Raw genomic sequence first — 17,016 nt, forward strand, 5'->3', positions numbered from 1 at the left:
GCTACTGCCTTTGCTATGGCACTTTCTGCAATGCCTGTGGCAGCAAACACAGCAAACAGTGAGAGATTGGTAACTGTTGCAGGGAGCACCTGGAGGACTGCCCGACATTGAAAGCCAGAAGTTGCAGTGGGTTACACAGAAGCCCACACTATCGTTGCATCCAAGATATTTATGTTGCTTGATTTTGCTATTTTTCATGACAATTTTATTTAGGATTGCTCTGAGATCCTATTCAGGTGCATATCAGTTTAAATCAGTGTATTAAACATTCAAAACTCCAGTTGCCCCAGATTCTTCCTCCCAGGGTTAGCTTCACTCAATCCCCACCCACACATTTAGTATACAATCCCACCCAGCACACTGACTGCATTCCCCTTGAACCTAAGATGTTTGGACTCCCCTAACACCCCTGGTTCTGACCTCTACATCCACTGTTGTTCCAAACTGTAAATATTTCGAGCATCCAACTGATTTTTATTCAATAGATTAGGCATATCCCAGGTGTTTGAAAATGGAATTAGAGCAGTTTTTGACTGGCGTAGACATAATCGGCTGAAGGGCCTTTTTCTGTGCTGTATCTCTATGATTCTATCTATGATCCCCTGACATCTCTGGTTAGTGTACCATAGATTTGCTTCACCTTCCCAAACACCTGCTCCCCGACACTTCCACCTTAGAACCTCACTCACATTGATGTCAGAAACAGTTTAAAACTGCTTGTGGTCCTAGGGTTGGTGGAGCCACAGATGGTAAAGATATGTGGGATGCTGGAGGATGTGGAACAGGAGCTGTAATTAAACTAATGCACAGTGACATTTCCATCATCAAATGAGAAATTTGACAGAGTTTAAAAAAAAATTGGCTGTCTCTGGATTGGCCATAAACAGATCTCAGCTCTTCAGGTTGTGACCCAATATGGGAGTATAGGGCTACTGGGAATACAATGCACCAGAAGCCCTTCTACTGATATTGATGATACAATCCTGTGACTCACACTGCAGACAGGAATGCAAGGTCCTGCTGTAGCCTATGACCATGTCAGCATTATAGTCCATCACAAAATCAAAAACCGATGATCCTACTTTGTTACAGACTATAGGATCTGGTCATATCCATCCAACTACTTATCCCGCAAATCATGGTTAACTTTGTCGATTTCCTTCTCATTCCCTGGTCTGCCCATAATGCATTCCAATATTGATTTCTATTTGAAATAGAATTATCGAGTTTCAGGAGTATGCTGAGAATTTCTAGCCCTTTGTTATTTGCTATGTTTTAATCTGCTCACCCAGCTCATATCTCTTGGTAAAACTATTGTTACATCGCTATTGTAATTGCTCATATTCATGCATGGATTTCACATTTTTTTAAGCAATAGTACATAGAACATAGAACAGTGCAGCACAGAACAGGCCCTTCAGCCCACAATGTTGTGCCGACCATTGATCCTCGTGTATGTACCCTCAAATTTCTGTGACCATATGCATGTCCAGCAGTCTCTTAAATGTCCCCAATGTCCTTGCTTCCACAACTGCCGCTGGCAACACATTCCATGCTCTCACAACTCTCTGTGTAAAGAACCCGCCTCTGACATCCCCTCTATGCTTTCCTCCAACCAACTTAAAACTATGACCCCTCGTGTTAGCCATTTCTGCCCTGGGAAATAGTCTCTGGCTATCAACTCTATCTATGCCTCTCATTATCTTGTATACCTCAATTAGGTACCCTCTCCTCTCCTTTTCTCCAATGAAAAAAGTCTGGGCTCAGTCAACCTCTCTTCATAAGATAAGCCCTCCAGTCCAGGCAGCATCCTGGTAAACCTCCTCTGAACCCTCTCCAAAGCATCCACATCTTTCCTATAATAGGGCGACCAGAACTGGACGCAGTATTCCAAGTGCGGTCTAACCAAAGTTTTATAGAGCTGCAACAAGATCTCACGACTCTTAAACTCAATCCCCCTGCTAATGAAAGCCAAAACACCATATGCTTTCTTAACAACCCTGTCCACTTGGGTGGCCATTTTAAGGAATCTATGTATCTGCACACCAAGATCCCTCTGTTCTTCCACACTGCCAAGAATCCTATCCTTAATCCTGTACTCAGCTTTCAAATTCGACCTTCCAAAATGCATCACCTTGCATTTATCCAGGTTGAACTCCATCTGCCACCTCTCAGCCCATCTCTGCATCCTGTCAATGTCCCACTGCAGCCTACAACAGCTCTCTATACTGTCAACGACACCTCTAACCTTCGTGTCGTCTGCAAACGTGCTGATCCATCCTTCAATCCCCTCATCCAAGTGATCAATAAAAATTACAAACAGTAGAGGCCCAAGGACAGAGCCCTGTGGAACACCACTCACCACTGACTTCCAGGCAGAATATTTTCCTTCTACTACTACTCGCTGTCTTCTGTTGGCCAGCCAATTCTGTATCCAGACAGCTAAGTTCCCCTGTATCCCATTCCTCCTGACCTTCTGAAGAGCCTACCATGGGGAACCTTATCAAATGCCTTACTGACGTCCATATACACCACATCCACAGCTCAACCCTCATCAACCTTTCTAGTCACATCCTCAAAGAACTCGATAAGGTTTGTGAGGCATGACCTGCCCCTCACAAAGCCGTGTTGACTGCATTTAATCAAGCCATGTTCTTCCAGATGGTCATCCCTCAGAATCCTTTCTAACACCTTGCAGACGACAGACGTGAGACTTACTGGTCTGTAATTGCCGGGGATTTCCCTATTTCCTTTCTTGAAGAGAGGAATTACATTTGCCTCTCTCCAGTCCTCAGGTACGACTCCAGTGGAGAGCGAGAATGCAAAGATCTTCGCAAGCGGCGAAGCAATTGCATTTCTTGTTTCCCAAAGCAGCCGAGGACAAATCTGGTCCAGGCCTGGCGACTTGTCAATCTTAATGTTTGACAAAATTTTCAGCACATCAGCTTCCTCTATCTCTATCCATTCCAGCATGCACACCTGCTCTTCAAAGGTTTCATTCACTACAAAGTTCGTTTCTTTCATAAAGACAGAAGCAAAAAACTCATTTAGGGCTTCCCCTACTTCCTCAGACTCCACACACAAGTTCCCTATGCTATCCCTGATCAGCCCTACTCTTTCTTTGAGCATTCTCTTATTCCTCACATAAGTGTAAAATGCCTTTGTGTTCTCCCTAATCTGTTCTGCCAAGCCTTTCTCGTGCCCCCTCCTGGCTCTCCTCAGACCATTTTTGAGCTCCTTCCTCGCCTGCCTGTAATCCTCTAGAGCTGAGCTTGACGCTAGCTTCCTCCACCTTATGTAAGCTACCTTCTTCCTTTTGACAAGAAGCTCCACCGCTCTCGTCATCCAAGGTTCCTTTATCTTACCCCTTCTTGCCTGTCTCAGAGGGACATATTTATTCATCACTCGCAACAACTGTTCCTTAAACAGTCTCCACATGTCTATAGTGCCTTTACCATGGAACAATTGCTCCCAGTCCATGCTTCCTAACTCATGTCTAATCGCATCATAGTTTCCTCTTCCCCAATTAAATATCCTCCCATTTTGCCTCATCCTCTCCTTCTCCATAGCTATGTAGAATGTGAGGCAGTTATGGTCACTATCACCAAAATGCTCTCCCAACACAAGATCTGATACCCGCCCCGGCTCGTTTCCGAGCACCAAGTCATTGGCCTGTCAAAGTACTGAGTTAGGAAACCCTCCTGAACACACCTTACAAAAACAGCTCCATTCAAATCTTCTGCTCGAAGGAGGTTCCAATCAATATTGGGAAAGTTAAAGTCACCCATTACAACAACCCTACTACGTCCACACTTTTCCAAAATCTGCCGACCTATGCTTTCTTCAATCTCCCTGCTGCTATTGGGGGGCCTGTAGTAAACCCCTAACGAGGTGACTACTCCCTTGCTGTTCCTAATTTCCACCCATACTGACTCACTAGGCAGATCTTCCTCGACAAAGGAAGCTTCTGTAGCTGTGATACCCTCTCTGATTAGTAGTGTTACACCCCCTCCTCTTTTTCCCCCCTCCCTATTCTTTTTAAATGTTCTAAACCCTGGAACATCCAGCAACCATTCCTGCCCATGAGAAACCCATGTCTCTGTTATGGCCACAACAACATAGCATCAGGTACTGATCCATGCTCTAAGTTCATCACTTTTATTCCTGGTACTCCTTGCATTAAAGCAAACACACTTTAACTGATCCCTTGGTTCCTTCCCAGGAAAATCCTTCCCACTAGCTGGTCTACCTCTTGCTACTGCCTCACCTGCATCAACGCTCACCTCTGGTATACAGCTCAGGTTCCCAACCCCCTGCCATACTAGTTTAAACCCTCTCGAACTACTCAAGCAAACCTTCCACCCAGGACATTGGTCCCCTTCCAGTTCAGATGCAACCCGTCCTTCTTGTACAGGTCCCACCTTCCCCAGAAGGCATCCCAATTATCTACATATCTGAAGCCCTCCCTCCTACACCAGCTGCGCAGCCACGTGTTAAGCTGCGCCCGCTCCCTGTTCCTCGCCTCGCTATCTCGTGGCACCGATAGTAAACTAGAGAACACTACTCTGTTCGTCCTGCTTTGCAGCTTCCATCCTAACTCCCTGAAATCACTTTTTATATCCTCAATCCTTTTTCTGGCTATATCATTAGTACCAATATGTAACACGATTTCTGGCTGTTCGCCCTCCCCTTTTAGAACCTTATACACCCGCTTGGAGACGTCCTGGACCCTGGCACCAGGGAGGCAACACACCTTACGGGAATCCCAACCCTGACCACAAAATCTCCTGTCGATTCCCCTAACTATCGAGTCCCCTACCACGAGTATTTTTCTATTCTGCCCCTCAGTGTTAACCCCTCTCTAATGGCTACAAATCATTCTGTCCACAAAAGCTGAGCAAAGAATTCAGACTGACCCAAGGCCAATCACATGAAGTGGTCTTGGAAGTGTGACTGAGTTACTCTGTTTGATGATATTATGATCCCTATAATGAGCAATAACTTTTACAAAGAAACACATTTTCTGGGGACAAAAAGGAAAGGAGCAAAGGATAAGTTACTGCAACATGTAATCTAAAATTCATGTAGATCAAGCATGAATCTACAGCTAAGGAAAAGATATACTTGAATTAACTAATAAAATAAAAATATATCTAATTAAACACTTGAAACAAAGCCTTATTCTGGCAGACATCTGGCATTACAGAAACAGTACCTCACTCACTTTTGGCTCTCCAGTACACTCATTTCACCCTGCCATGCCAGGTCAAGACTTCTTCCATCTTTTGACAGTTATCCTACTGAACCTGAGTTCTTCCAGAAAGAATTAGTCCCATCAAAGCACACCTTGCCAATTCTCCGTTCCTAAAATCTTGAGAATCCTATGCATTATATTTTTATTTGCTTTTACCTGACAGACATGGAGCTTACACCAGCATCCTGCTTGGTTATTGATATGAAACAGACTACCACCTTTTCCATCGCCTCGCCTGCACATCCCTGGACACTATGGGCAATTTAGCATGGCCAATAACACATGGTATGAAACCTACTTTTCCATAGCATAACCTGCACATCTTTGGACTGTGGGAAGAAACCAGAGCACCCAGAAAAAACCCACATAGAATGTACAAATGCCACGCAGTCACCTGTAAGTGGCTTTAAACCCTGGTTCCTAGCACTATGAGGCAACAGTGCTAACCACTGAGCCACCCTGTGCCAATTTAGAACTTCAACTTTTAGATCAAGCTTTTCCTTTCCAATAGCTATTCTAAAACTAATAAAATTGTGAACACTGGTCCCAAAATGCTGGCCCACTAATATCACAATCACCTTATTTCCCATGAGAAGCATAGGTTTTGAACCTTCTCTAGTAGATGCATCCACAGAAGTGAATAAGAAATTTTTCTTGTACGTACTTAACAAATTCCTCCCCATACAATGCCTTAACATAATGGCAGTCTCAGTCTGTGTTTGGAAAGTTAAAATCCCCTACCATTATAACCCAATATTTCCTATGATCTGATATCTGAGATATCTAGATATTACTAATATCTGGGATCCCCCTACATAATTCTCTCAATGTCCTGCTGACTACTGGTAGGGGGCAGAGGGTGGTTGTGTGGTTCCTATAGTATAGTCCCATCAAGATAATCAGCACCTTTTTCTTAGTTCCACCCATAAAACTTCATTGGGCAATCCTCTTGGAATATCCTCTCTAATGTTGTCCCTAATCAAAAACTCCAACCTTTATTCCAATTAGTTTATTGATGGTTTCCACATGGCCTTCTAGGACCATTGATAATTCCTGAATTCCTTTAGTGATTTCTTGGTCAGAGTCTAGTTGAGCATTTCTGATTTCTTTCCCCTTTCTCAAAATTTGCTAGGGTCGGGAATTTAGAATTCAGCGCTTGTGGTCAATAGCCAAGAAAGAGTTAATACTGAGTTTTTAGTGTAGACTACTGTGGCAAGACATTGGCCAGTCTTTTTGACTCACTGGAAGGGTGAGAGTCCTTGGGCTGGACCACAGCTCTCATTAAATGGGAAGCCTGTGTTATTAGTTGTGAACTTAGAACTTATTGCCCCTAAGAACTCATCTCTTCCTGCCTTGACTTGATTTTTTTCCTCCCCTTGTCCAGTAGTTTCCTACTTACACCTATGGTTCCTCTGACGTTTTATGTCAGTTTCAGAATTTCCAGTTCATGGGATCCAGCTGGCACCTCTTTACCATGGACATGCAATCCTGTTACATGTCCATCCCAAAGCAGGAAGGTCTCAGGCTCTCTGTTTCTTCCTAGAAAAAAGTCATGAACCGTCTTCAGCCTCCAACACCAGCATCATCCACCTGGCTGAGCTCATCCTCATGCTGTACAACTTCTCTTTTAACTCCTCTCACTTTATTCAAGTCAAACCATTGGCCATTGGTACCAGCATGGACACTAGCATGCCTGTCTCTTTGTGGTATATGTGGAACATTCCTTGTTCCAGCCCTATTCTGGTGCCACCCACAAATCTTTCTTTGGTAACTTTATGGTATAATGAGTGTTGCTTCCCTCTCTCATCCAGAATTGGAAAAGCTCATCAACTTTGCTTCCAATTTCCTCCCCAGTCTCCCCTTCACCAGGTTCCTCTCTGGCTCCTTCCTTCCCTTTCTTGACCTGTCTGTTTTCATTTCTGGGGATAAGTTGACCACTAATATCCACTACAAATCAATCAACTCTCACACTAGACATCCTCACACCCTACTTCCTGTGAAGATTCCATTGCATTGTCCCAGTTCCTGATCTCCATTGCATCTGTTCTGATTGGTGACATCTTTGACAAGGGGACCACTGAAATGTGCACCACCTTCTTCAAAATTGATGTTTCCCCGGTACTTTTGACAGCAGGGCCCTCAGCCAGGTTTGACACATCTCCCGCACTTCGGTCTTCACCACCTCTCTTCCTTCCCACAACAATGACTTGGTTCCCCCTGTCCTCACCTGCCATCCTATAGCAACACAGCCAGAGGATCATTAGCCACCATTTCTCCCACCTCCAGCGGGATGCCATCACCAGACACATATTCCACTCCCCTCCCTTGCCAGCCTTCGGAATTGAAAGTTTCTTCTGGGAAGCCCTGGCCCACTCCTCTTTCACCCTCAACACAATTCCCAAACCCCATGGCACCTCCCCTTGCAATTGCAACTGCAGAAGTGTAGCACGTGCCTGTTTATTCCTTCATCCTCCATATCAAACGCCGTAGACACACCTTTGAGGCAAAGCAACACTTCATCTGCACTTCACTCACTCTAATATACTGTATTCGCTGCTCACAATGTGGTTGCCTCTACACTGGGGCAACCAAGTTTAGACTTGGCTACCGCTTTGCGGAACACCTATGTTCTGTCTGCAAAAAAGACCCTGAACTTTCATTGCCTGCCACTTCAACATACTTTTTTGTTCCCTGGCCAACGTCTCTGTCTCAAGTTTGCTACAGTGCTCAGCACAATTTGGAAGAACAGCAATTCATTTTCCACTTTGAAATTCACAGCCTTCTGGACTTAACAAGTTCAACAATTTTAGAACTTGAGCACTTTTCTCCATGTTTTCCACCACCCAAAACACTGGGCCTTGCTTATCACATGGGCGGCTTTACACACAACCCATTGTTAACCACTAATAGTCCTCATTAGGAGCAATTCGTTCTCCTCGGCTGACCATTATTCACTCCTTTGTCTGTTCAATTGTGTTTCTCTCCCTTTGGGCTTTCTTACTGCCTGTCATTTACTTCTTTACCACTCCCCCAATCCTATCCTGCATTTTCCTAGCTACCATAAGTTCTGAAGAAGGGTTAATGCTCTTGAAATATCAACTCTGATTTCTCTCCACAGGTGCTGCCAAACCTGCTGTGCTTCTCCAGCAATTTGTGTTTTTGTACCATGTAAGGCTCTGTTGGCCTTGATTAAAATCTAACCATTTTCTGGCCCTGCACTTAATTTTGGGCAGAGAAAGTGAGCTGGAACATTTTTGCAGTGTGTGCCTCATTGGTTGCCCGCTAAGGCACAATAAATTAGAAGACCATAAGACCATCAGACATAGGAGTGGAAGTAAGGCCATTCGGCCCATCAAGTCCACTCCACCATTTAAATCATGGCTGATGGGCATTTCAAACCCACTTCCCTGCACTCTCCCCGTAGCCCTTGATTCCTTGTGAGATCAAGGATTTGTCAATCTCAGCCTTGAAGGCATCTAACGTCCTGGCCTCCACTGCACTCCATGGCAATGAATTCCACAAGCCCACCACTCTCTGGCTGAAGAAATGTTGTCTCATTTCCACTTTAAATTTACCCCCTCTAATGTTAAGGCTGTGCCCACAGGTCCTAGTCTCCCGGCCTAATGGAAAAAACTTCCTAGCGTCCACCCCTTCTAAGCCATATACTATCTTGTAAGTTTCTATTAGATCTCCCCTCAACCTTCTAAACTCTAATGAGTACAAACCCAGGATCCTTAGCCGTTATCATACGTTAAACCTACCATTCCAGGGATCATCTGTGTGAATCTCCGCTGGACATGCGCCAGGGCTAATATTTCCTTCCTGAGGTGTGGGGCCCAAAATTGGACACAGTATTCTAAATGGGGCCTAACTAGAGCTTTAAAAAGCCTCAGAAGCACATCACTGCTTTTGTATTCCAACCCTCTTGAGATAAACAACAACATTACCTTCACTTTCTTAATCACGGACTCCTCCTGCAAGTTAACTCTTAGAGAATCCTGGACCAACACTCCCAGATCCCTTTGTAATTCTGCTTTACGAATTTTATCACCATTTAGAAAATAGTCCATGCCTGTATTCTTTTTTCCAAAGTGCAAAACCTCACATTTACTCACATTGAATTTCCAGCCATTTCCTGGACCACTCTCCTAAACTGTCTAAATCTTTCTGCAGCTTCCCCATCTCTTCAATACTACCGGCCTGTCCCCTATCTTCGTATCATCAGCAAACTTCGCCAGAATGCCCCCAGTCCCTTCATCCAGATCATTAATATATAAGGTGAACAGCTGCGGCCCCAACACTGAACCCTGTGGGACACCACTCATCACTGGTTGCCATTCCGAAAAAGAGCCTTTTATCCCAACTCTCTGCCTTCTGTCAGACAGCCAATCCTCAATCCAAGCCAGTAGCTCACCCCGAACACCATGGGCCCTCACCTTGCTCAGCAGCCTCCCAAGAGGCACCGTATCAAAGGCCTTTTGGAAGTCTAGATAGATAACATCTACTGGGTTTCCCTGGTCTAACATACTTGTTACTTCTTCAAAGAATTCTAACAGGTTTGTCAGGCACGACCTCCCCTTACTAAATCCATGCTGACTTGTTCTAATCTGACCCTGCACTTCCAGGAATTTAGAAACCTCATCCTCAACAATGGATTCAAGAATTTTACCAACTACCGAGGTTAGACTAATCAGCCTATAATTTTCCATTTTTTGCCTTGATCCTTTCTTAAACAAGGGAGTTACAACAGCAATTTTCTAATCATCTGGGACTTTCCCTGACTCCAGTGACTTTTGAAAGATCACAACCAGGGCATCCTATATTTCCTCAGCCACCTCCCTCAGAACTCTAGAATGTGGCCCATCGGGGCCAGGAGATTTATCAATTTTTAGACTTTTCAGCTTTTCTAGCACTTTCTCTTTTGTAATGCCTACCATACTCAACTCTGCCCCCCGACTCTCCCTAATTGTTGGCATACTACTCATGTCTTCCACTGTGAAGACTGATGCAAAGTATTTATTAAGTTCTTCAGCTATTTCCTTATCTCCCATCACTAGCCTTCCAGCATCAATTTGGAGTGGCCCAATGTCTACTTTTGCCTCTGTATGATGGTAGAGTAGGAATGTGTGTCTCAGCCAGTGAGGTTTAACTATGTATTGTAAAATGTGTATCTCTCAGTGAGGACTAAATGTTGTACATCTATGTACAAGTGTACCTCTTTCAATTTGGATCAACTGTGTATCTGTGTACATTGTATATCTCTCTGTGAAAATTATCTATGTATCTGTGTATTGCGTGTATATCTTTAAGAGGGTGAAACTGTGTATCTGTGTACTGTGTGTATATCTTTGAGATGATTGACCGTGTATTTGTATATGCTGTGTATTTCTGTAAAGATTTACCATTATCAGTGCACAGTGTGCATGTCACTATGCCGCTTAAACATGCAACTGTGTAAAATCTGTATATCTCTGAGATGGTTAACATTGTATTCGTGTACACTGTGTATCTCTCTGTGAGGACGAACGATAATATGTATGTTGCTCATGACAATTAACCATATATCTGTATTGGGTGTGTATCTCTTCGTGAGGATTAACTGTATAACTGTATATGTTGTGTAACTCTCTATGAGGATTAAGTCATGCATATTTGCACAGTATGCATCTCTCTGTGAAAATTAACCATGTATTTGTGTGTGGTGTTGTATCTCTGTGAGATTGACACTGTGTGTCTGCACAATGTTTATCTCTCTGTGAAGAATAACTGTGTGAAGTGATTGGAACCAGGTAGACCTTGTTGACTATGAGATTCTTATTGGTGTTGTTAAACTGGGCCAATCAGGAAAGCTCTGGCTGTCCAATATAAGCAGGAGATTTAGGCTCTTTTCTGTTCAGGAAACTGACTCTGAGTTGGCTGGGTGCATCCAATAGTATGATGGATTTTTTTTTTTTTAAAAAATTAAACATTTTGAGAACTGATTTCCAGGCTGGCTTGGTCACAGATGGAGTTGCTGCTGGTTTTTAACTTTCAGTAGGGAACTACTCTTTTTAAGCTAAATGGTTACAGCCAGTATGTTGTTTTTTTTTTTGGAACTGAAGCAAAGATGACTTGGTGGCAAGGCTTACTCCTTATACCAAATTTTAAAATGTTTGCACTTTACTTTTACAGTGTTTTCATCTGCTTGTGTCTGGACTGAGCCCTTGTAAGTGGGCTAGGCCTCTGTGGGTAGGCTGTATCCTTAAGTGTAGGCCTGGCCTCTGGGAGCCTGCTGTGTTTCTGCAAGCAGACCCATCTTCAAGGATGGACTGAGTATTTGTATGTATGCTGTGTATTTGTGTGCTTGCTGACCTCCAGTGTGGACTTGGGCCATTGAGCATTAGGACATGGGCATGGCCTTAGTGTGTGGATTTGGCTTGGGCCTTTGGGTTTGACTGTGGGCCTTTGTTTTGCATGTACTGTGTTGTGTGTATCTCTGGGTTTAGCAAGCCTTTCTGAGAACTAGAAGGTGAGCAGTTTGTACCAGAGTCTGGATGGTGCATAAGTTGTCCCAAAAGCTGTTTGTTGGAAGGTGGATAGGTTACCCTGAGAGCTAGAAGGTTCATAGGTCACCCTGAAACCCCTTTCCTCAAGAGTCAGAAGGTGGGTAGTTTGCCCTGAGAGGTGTGAAGGTTGTCCCAAAAGCTGTCATCCTGGAAGTATTGGGATGGGCTGTCCTCGGGGTGGTGGGAAGGTGAGTAGGGGGTAGGTCAATTGCATGTATTGCCTTTTGTTGCTTGCTTGATCTATTTAAGTTGTATCTACTTTCCTCTAGAACTGAGGGAGTGCTGTACTATTGAAGACGGTGCTAATGAAGTCTTGGACTATTGCAGGGGCAGTACCAATGGAGCGTGCACTCAGATTACCAGTACTGAGAAAATGTTATACAATTTGAGTAAGTACTGAAGGAGTTCTGGCTACAGTTTTTTCTTATAGCAAATTATGGTGTGAGTTAGGGTTTGTTTATCATCCCTGTTCCTTGTAAATTGTTGAGTGATTTGTTACCTGATGGCACTGTGGGATTTGGGATTTGTTTCTTTGTCCCTAATTCTCTGAATTGTTGTTTTGCTTTGCATGTCTTGTACAGTTTAAAAAGAGTATAAACTAAAGAACCTCGGCATTTCAAGGAACTGACTCCGAGAGGGCTGGCCACAGCGCAAGGTACTATACACAAGTAAATATAGGGTGATTTGCTGACAGGATACTGGGCCTTTGTGCAGCTATTCACCAAGTATGTGTTCAGTGTGCATCTGAGAATTAGCCACGGATCTATGTACAGTGTATATGCCTCTGATTAGTGTATATCACTGAAGATTAACTGTTTGTGTAGTATGTATTTCTGTGGATTATCCATGGCTGAGCAGTGTTTACCTCTGAAGATTTACTGTAAACAATGTTTCATTTGGGAGAAATACCCACTAATGCTTTGGTTTTTCTCCTCTTCTCCCCCCCCCCCCCCCCCGAATCTGTGCAAAGTTTCGCTTCGCCCGCGCCCTCCACACTTACACTTCATACCAACCCTGGTCTCTGAAACTAACTTTCTTTCCTTGTGTCACTTCTTCCTCTTTCTGTCTGTCTCTTTCCACCCACCCCGCACAGCTGCCTATATCTCTCAATCACTGTGTTCCTTTCTCTCTCCCAGTTACATCTCCCTTAATCTGTGTATCAGTCTTACAGTATTCCTCCCTCCCTCTGTCTCCGTCCGCACCTCTTTCTGCCTTTGGCTCTTTGTATCTCTCGATAATTATCGTTGCCTGTCTGGATTTGTCTCTTATAACTAATTGTACGTGCAACTCTGATTCTGCTTGCTTTTTTGCCTGTTTTACTTCCTTCTCTGACCACACGCAATCTCATTTTTCAGCTACCTATCTCGTGATCTCTGTCATGCTGTACCCCCTCCTAAATTGCAAATTTCATAATGCTGAGCGAGAAGAATGTCGTTATTGAGAAATTAAGTATTTGCGTACCTCAGACTGAATTACTCCACTAGTTGAGGGATTTGTCAAAAACTAGCGGAAATCTCTCAACCCAGTTTTGAGTGATTGATTGACTTGCAATAGATTGTGGAATCAGCCCATTTCCTGGAATAAGTTCCAAACACTGACGCAACTGAGGTAAACCTGCCACACTCGAACTTCAACCTGCTGACAGTCTGGAGAAGCTGAATAGCAGTTCAGTCTAACTTAGATTCTAGTATGTCTCAAAGACAAGCGGATAACTGGGAAATGGACGACAAGAACCTGGGAAAGAGATTGGAATCAGCTCAAGAGTCTTTCAAAGAAACCGCAGCTCCTCAGAACAGCCAGAGCTCTGAGCACGGGTGAGAAATTCCTGTCAACTTTTTCTGTTTCCAACAGCACTCAATGCCAAACTCCCAATGTAGTGCTGAAAGAGCACTACATTATTGGAGCACTAGTACTGAGGCAGTGCTATACTTTTGTGGAATCAGTACTAAGGACACTCGGCCCTGCCGGAGAGTCAGTACTGAGATCCTGCTGCACAATCAGGGTCAGTACTAAGGGAGCACTGTAGGAGGATTAGTACAGGACTCCCTCTGTACCATCAAAGGATCAGGACTGCTTGATGGTCAGTATTCAAGAAGCCCTACTGTTGGAGGGTCAGTATGGCGGGAATGTGGCCCTGTCGGAGGGTCAATACTAAGGGAATACTGTACTGTCAGCTGGTGTACTCGGGCAACATGCACTGTTGAGAATCAGTGCTGAGGGAATGCTGCGCTGTCAGTACTAAGCAAGTACTGAAGGAGTTCTGCAAGTTGTAGAGGAGAGTGCAGCACCCTCAGAGGGCTACAACTGAAGGAGTGCTGTACTGTTGAAGACAGTGCTGATGAAGTCCTGCGCTGTTGGAGGGGCAGTACCAATGGAGTGAACACGCAGATTATCAACACTGAAAACATTACACAATTTGAGAGAAAGCACTGAAGGAGTTCTACACTGCCACCGAGAAGGTGCTGCACTATTGGAAGTTCAGTACTGAGTGCTGGCAGACAATGGAGAGCTCTGCATTGTTGGGAGGTGCTGAGGGAATGCTGCACTGTTGCAGAGTCAATGCTCGGTGTTCTGCATTGCCAGAGGATCACTACTACTTAGTGCTGCACAGTTGGACTGTCAGCTGCAGTGTCAGGGCTTTAGTTCTGAGGGGTGCTGAACCTTCTATTGGCCAGTACTGATGGAATGCAATGCAGTTGAAGATCAGCACTGCAATCTTGAGGAACCAGTACTGAGGGAGTGGTACACTGGCAGGGGATCAGTACTGAGGGAATGCTACACTCTTGGCGGGGGGTGGGGGTCGGTACTCGGGGGTTGCTGCACTATGGAAGGTCAGTATGCAGGAAAACTGCATTCATGGAGTTTAGTGCTGAGGAAGTGTTGCACTGTCAGATGGTCAGTACAGAAAGCGTATTATACACTGACAGTTGGTGGAGGGCTGTACAGTTGGAGAAGTCAGAAGGTTATAAACTTAAAATGACCAACTTCTGTTTCATTGTAAGCCTTTCAAGCCTGCTTCAATATTCGGTTAAATCATGTGCTTCAAATTCCATCTTCCCATCTACCCTGTAACCTTTGGTTTTTTTTTCCCCTGCCTTACAGGTATCTTTCTCCTTCTGAGATAGTGAGACATTGAGATTAAGTTTCCCCTCACTTTTTTCTCAACAATTTTTTAAAAACATTCAAGGGATCTGAGTGCTGTGGCTTTGTCCGCATATAATTGCCCTTTCTTGGATTTTTCTATTCACTTACGGGATGTAGGTATTCCAGGCACTGCCAGCATTTATTTTCCTTCCCTAACTGCCCAGTGACAGTTAACAGTCAACCACATTGCTGCAAGCTTGGAGTCACGTGTCGGCCAGATCAGGACAGCACATTTTTTCTCTCGCGGATTCGATTCAATTCCCCACAGTGTGGAAACAGGCCCTTCGACCCAAGTCCACACCGCCCTTGAAGCAGCCTGCCCGCCCCTGAACGTTAAGGGCAGTTTAGCATGGCTGATCCACCTAGCCTGCACATCTTTGGGCCGTGGGAGGAAACCCACGCAGACACGGAGAATGCCGCCCGAGGCTCAAATCGAACCCGGGTCCTTGGCGCTGTGAGGCTGCAGTGCTAACCACTGAGCCACCGAGGATATCCCTGACCAAATGGGTTTTCCGAACAGTCAACATTGGTCACATGGTCATTAGACCATTTTCTTTTTTAATTCCAGATGACGATAAACCTAACTCACCTGGAGTGCCTGAAGACCTGCTGCAGGAAGACCGAAAATGCTGTTAGGGAGATAGTTCCAAAGTTTAATTCAGCAACATTTGAAAGACTTGTGATTAGTGGGGCATCCCAAAACCAGCCCAACCTGTCTCTGCCTCCCTAACCTGTTCTTCCTCTCACCATCCCTTCCTCCCACCTCAAGCTGCACCTTCATATCCTACCTCCTTGACCTGTACCCCCTTGACCTGTCCATCTTCCCTGGACTGACCTATCCCCTCCCTACCTCCCCAGCTATTCTTGCTTGCTCGCTCTCTCTCAACTAGGCCCAATACTGCATGTAAAATTAATTCATGTGTTTGCTTCCTGGGGAGCCTTTACTTTAATTAAAACCTTCACATTACACAATGACAGGTCTAATATAACCTGATCACCTCAGAATATGCTGATCTAAGAAAGTAACTCAAGAGCATTCTATGAACTCCTCAACCAGGCTATTACTGTCAATCTGATTCTTCTAGTATCTATGTGCATTAAAGACAAAGACACCCAAAATTATTTCTGACCCTTTATCACAATCAGCTGACATTACCTTTTGTATACTTTGTCTTACAAGGTCATTACTGTTAGGGGGCTAGCAGTCCACTCCCACCAGTGACTTCTGTTCCCTCATTTCCATGCAAACAGACTTGATCTCCTGAGCTAATGCTACCTCTAACAATGGCACAAATGCCATTTCTCATTAACAGTGCTACCTTTACTTCCCTCCTTATTGTTCTTGAATGTCATATGGCCCTCAATGTAGTCCAGTCATCATACAACTATGTCTCTCTAATACCTATTAGACCACAATTTTGACTTCAACATAAATTATCAATTTGTTTGCTCTTTAATGAATGCTTTGCACTTATATATAGAGCCTTTAGCTCTGATCATTACAACACTGATCATATGATGATCCAACAATTTAGAATTATTTTCTGTTCTTATCTGCCATTCTCTGACCCTGATATCTAGTATTAATATTTTGCTGTTTTATCTTTTCCCAGTCTTTTATCTTTTGATATCTCGTCTCCACTATTTTATTTAAAAACCTTCTGCAGTTCTTTAGTTAATGTGATTTTGAAAGAATAACATCAGCATGGTTAAAATGTAAGTTGCCCCAATGGCATAGTGCTGAGGGACTGCTGCACTATTAAAGTTTAGCACTGAGTACTCTGCTGTCAGAGGGTCAGTACTGAGGAGTACTGCACAATTGCAAGGTCAGTACAAAGGTAATGCCACACTATGCAGATTATTTCTGATGGAGAACCATACTGTCAGAAATGTGAAATTATTGCACTCAGTGAGGCAACTGTCTAGTGGTATTATCACTAGACAATTAATCTAAACTCAGCTAAATGTTCTGGGAATATTCAGTGTGTCTGCTTAGTAACTCCAGAAATGTTGTCTCAGTTTGTGAACAAGTTCCATATACTGAAATTTCCTGTGCTCTTGCTAACTTAATCT

The 17,016-nt window shown here is 44.0% G+C and overlaps 1 protein-coding gene across 1 annotated transcript in view; it reads left to right on the forward strand.

Moving 5' to 3' along the window:
- The first annotated feature begins 13,128 nt into the window (after positions 1-13,128).
- Positions 13,129-17,016, forward strand: part of LOC125458912 (nitric oxide synthase 1-like) — a 64,756-nt gene continuing 60,868 nt past the window's right edge. The window contains exon 1 of the mRNA XM_059651265.1: positions 13,129-13,613. Within this exon, the coding sequence (XP_059507248.1) occupies positions 13,489-13,613 (125 nt within the window). The 5' untranslated portion in view covers positions 13,129-13,488. The remainder of the gene's footprint in view (positions 13,614-17,016) is intronic.

The sequence above is a fragment of the Stegostoma tigrinum genome, chromosome 15 (assembly GCF_030684315.1).
Source record: "Stegostoma tigrinum isolate sSteTig4 chromosome 15, sSteTig4.hap1, whole genome shotgun sequence".
In the NCBI taxonomy this organism is placed as follows: domain Eukaryota; kingdom Metazoa; phylum Chordata; class Chondrichthyes; order Orectolobiformes; family Stegostomatidae; genus Stegostoma; species Stegostoma tigrinum.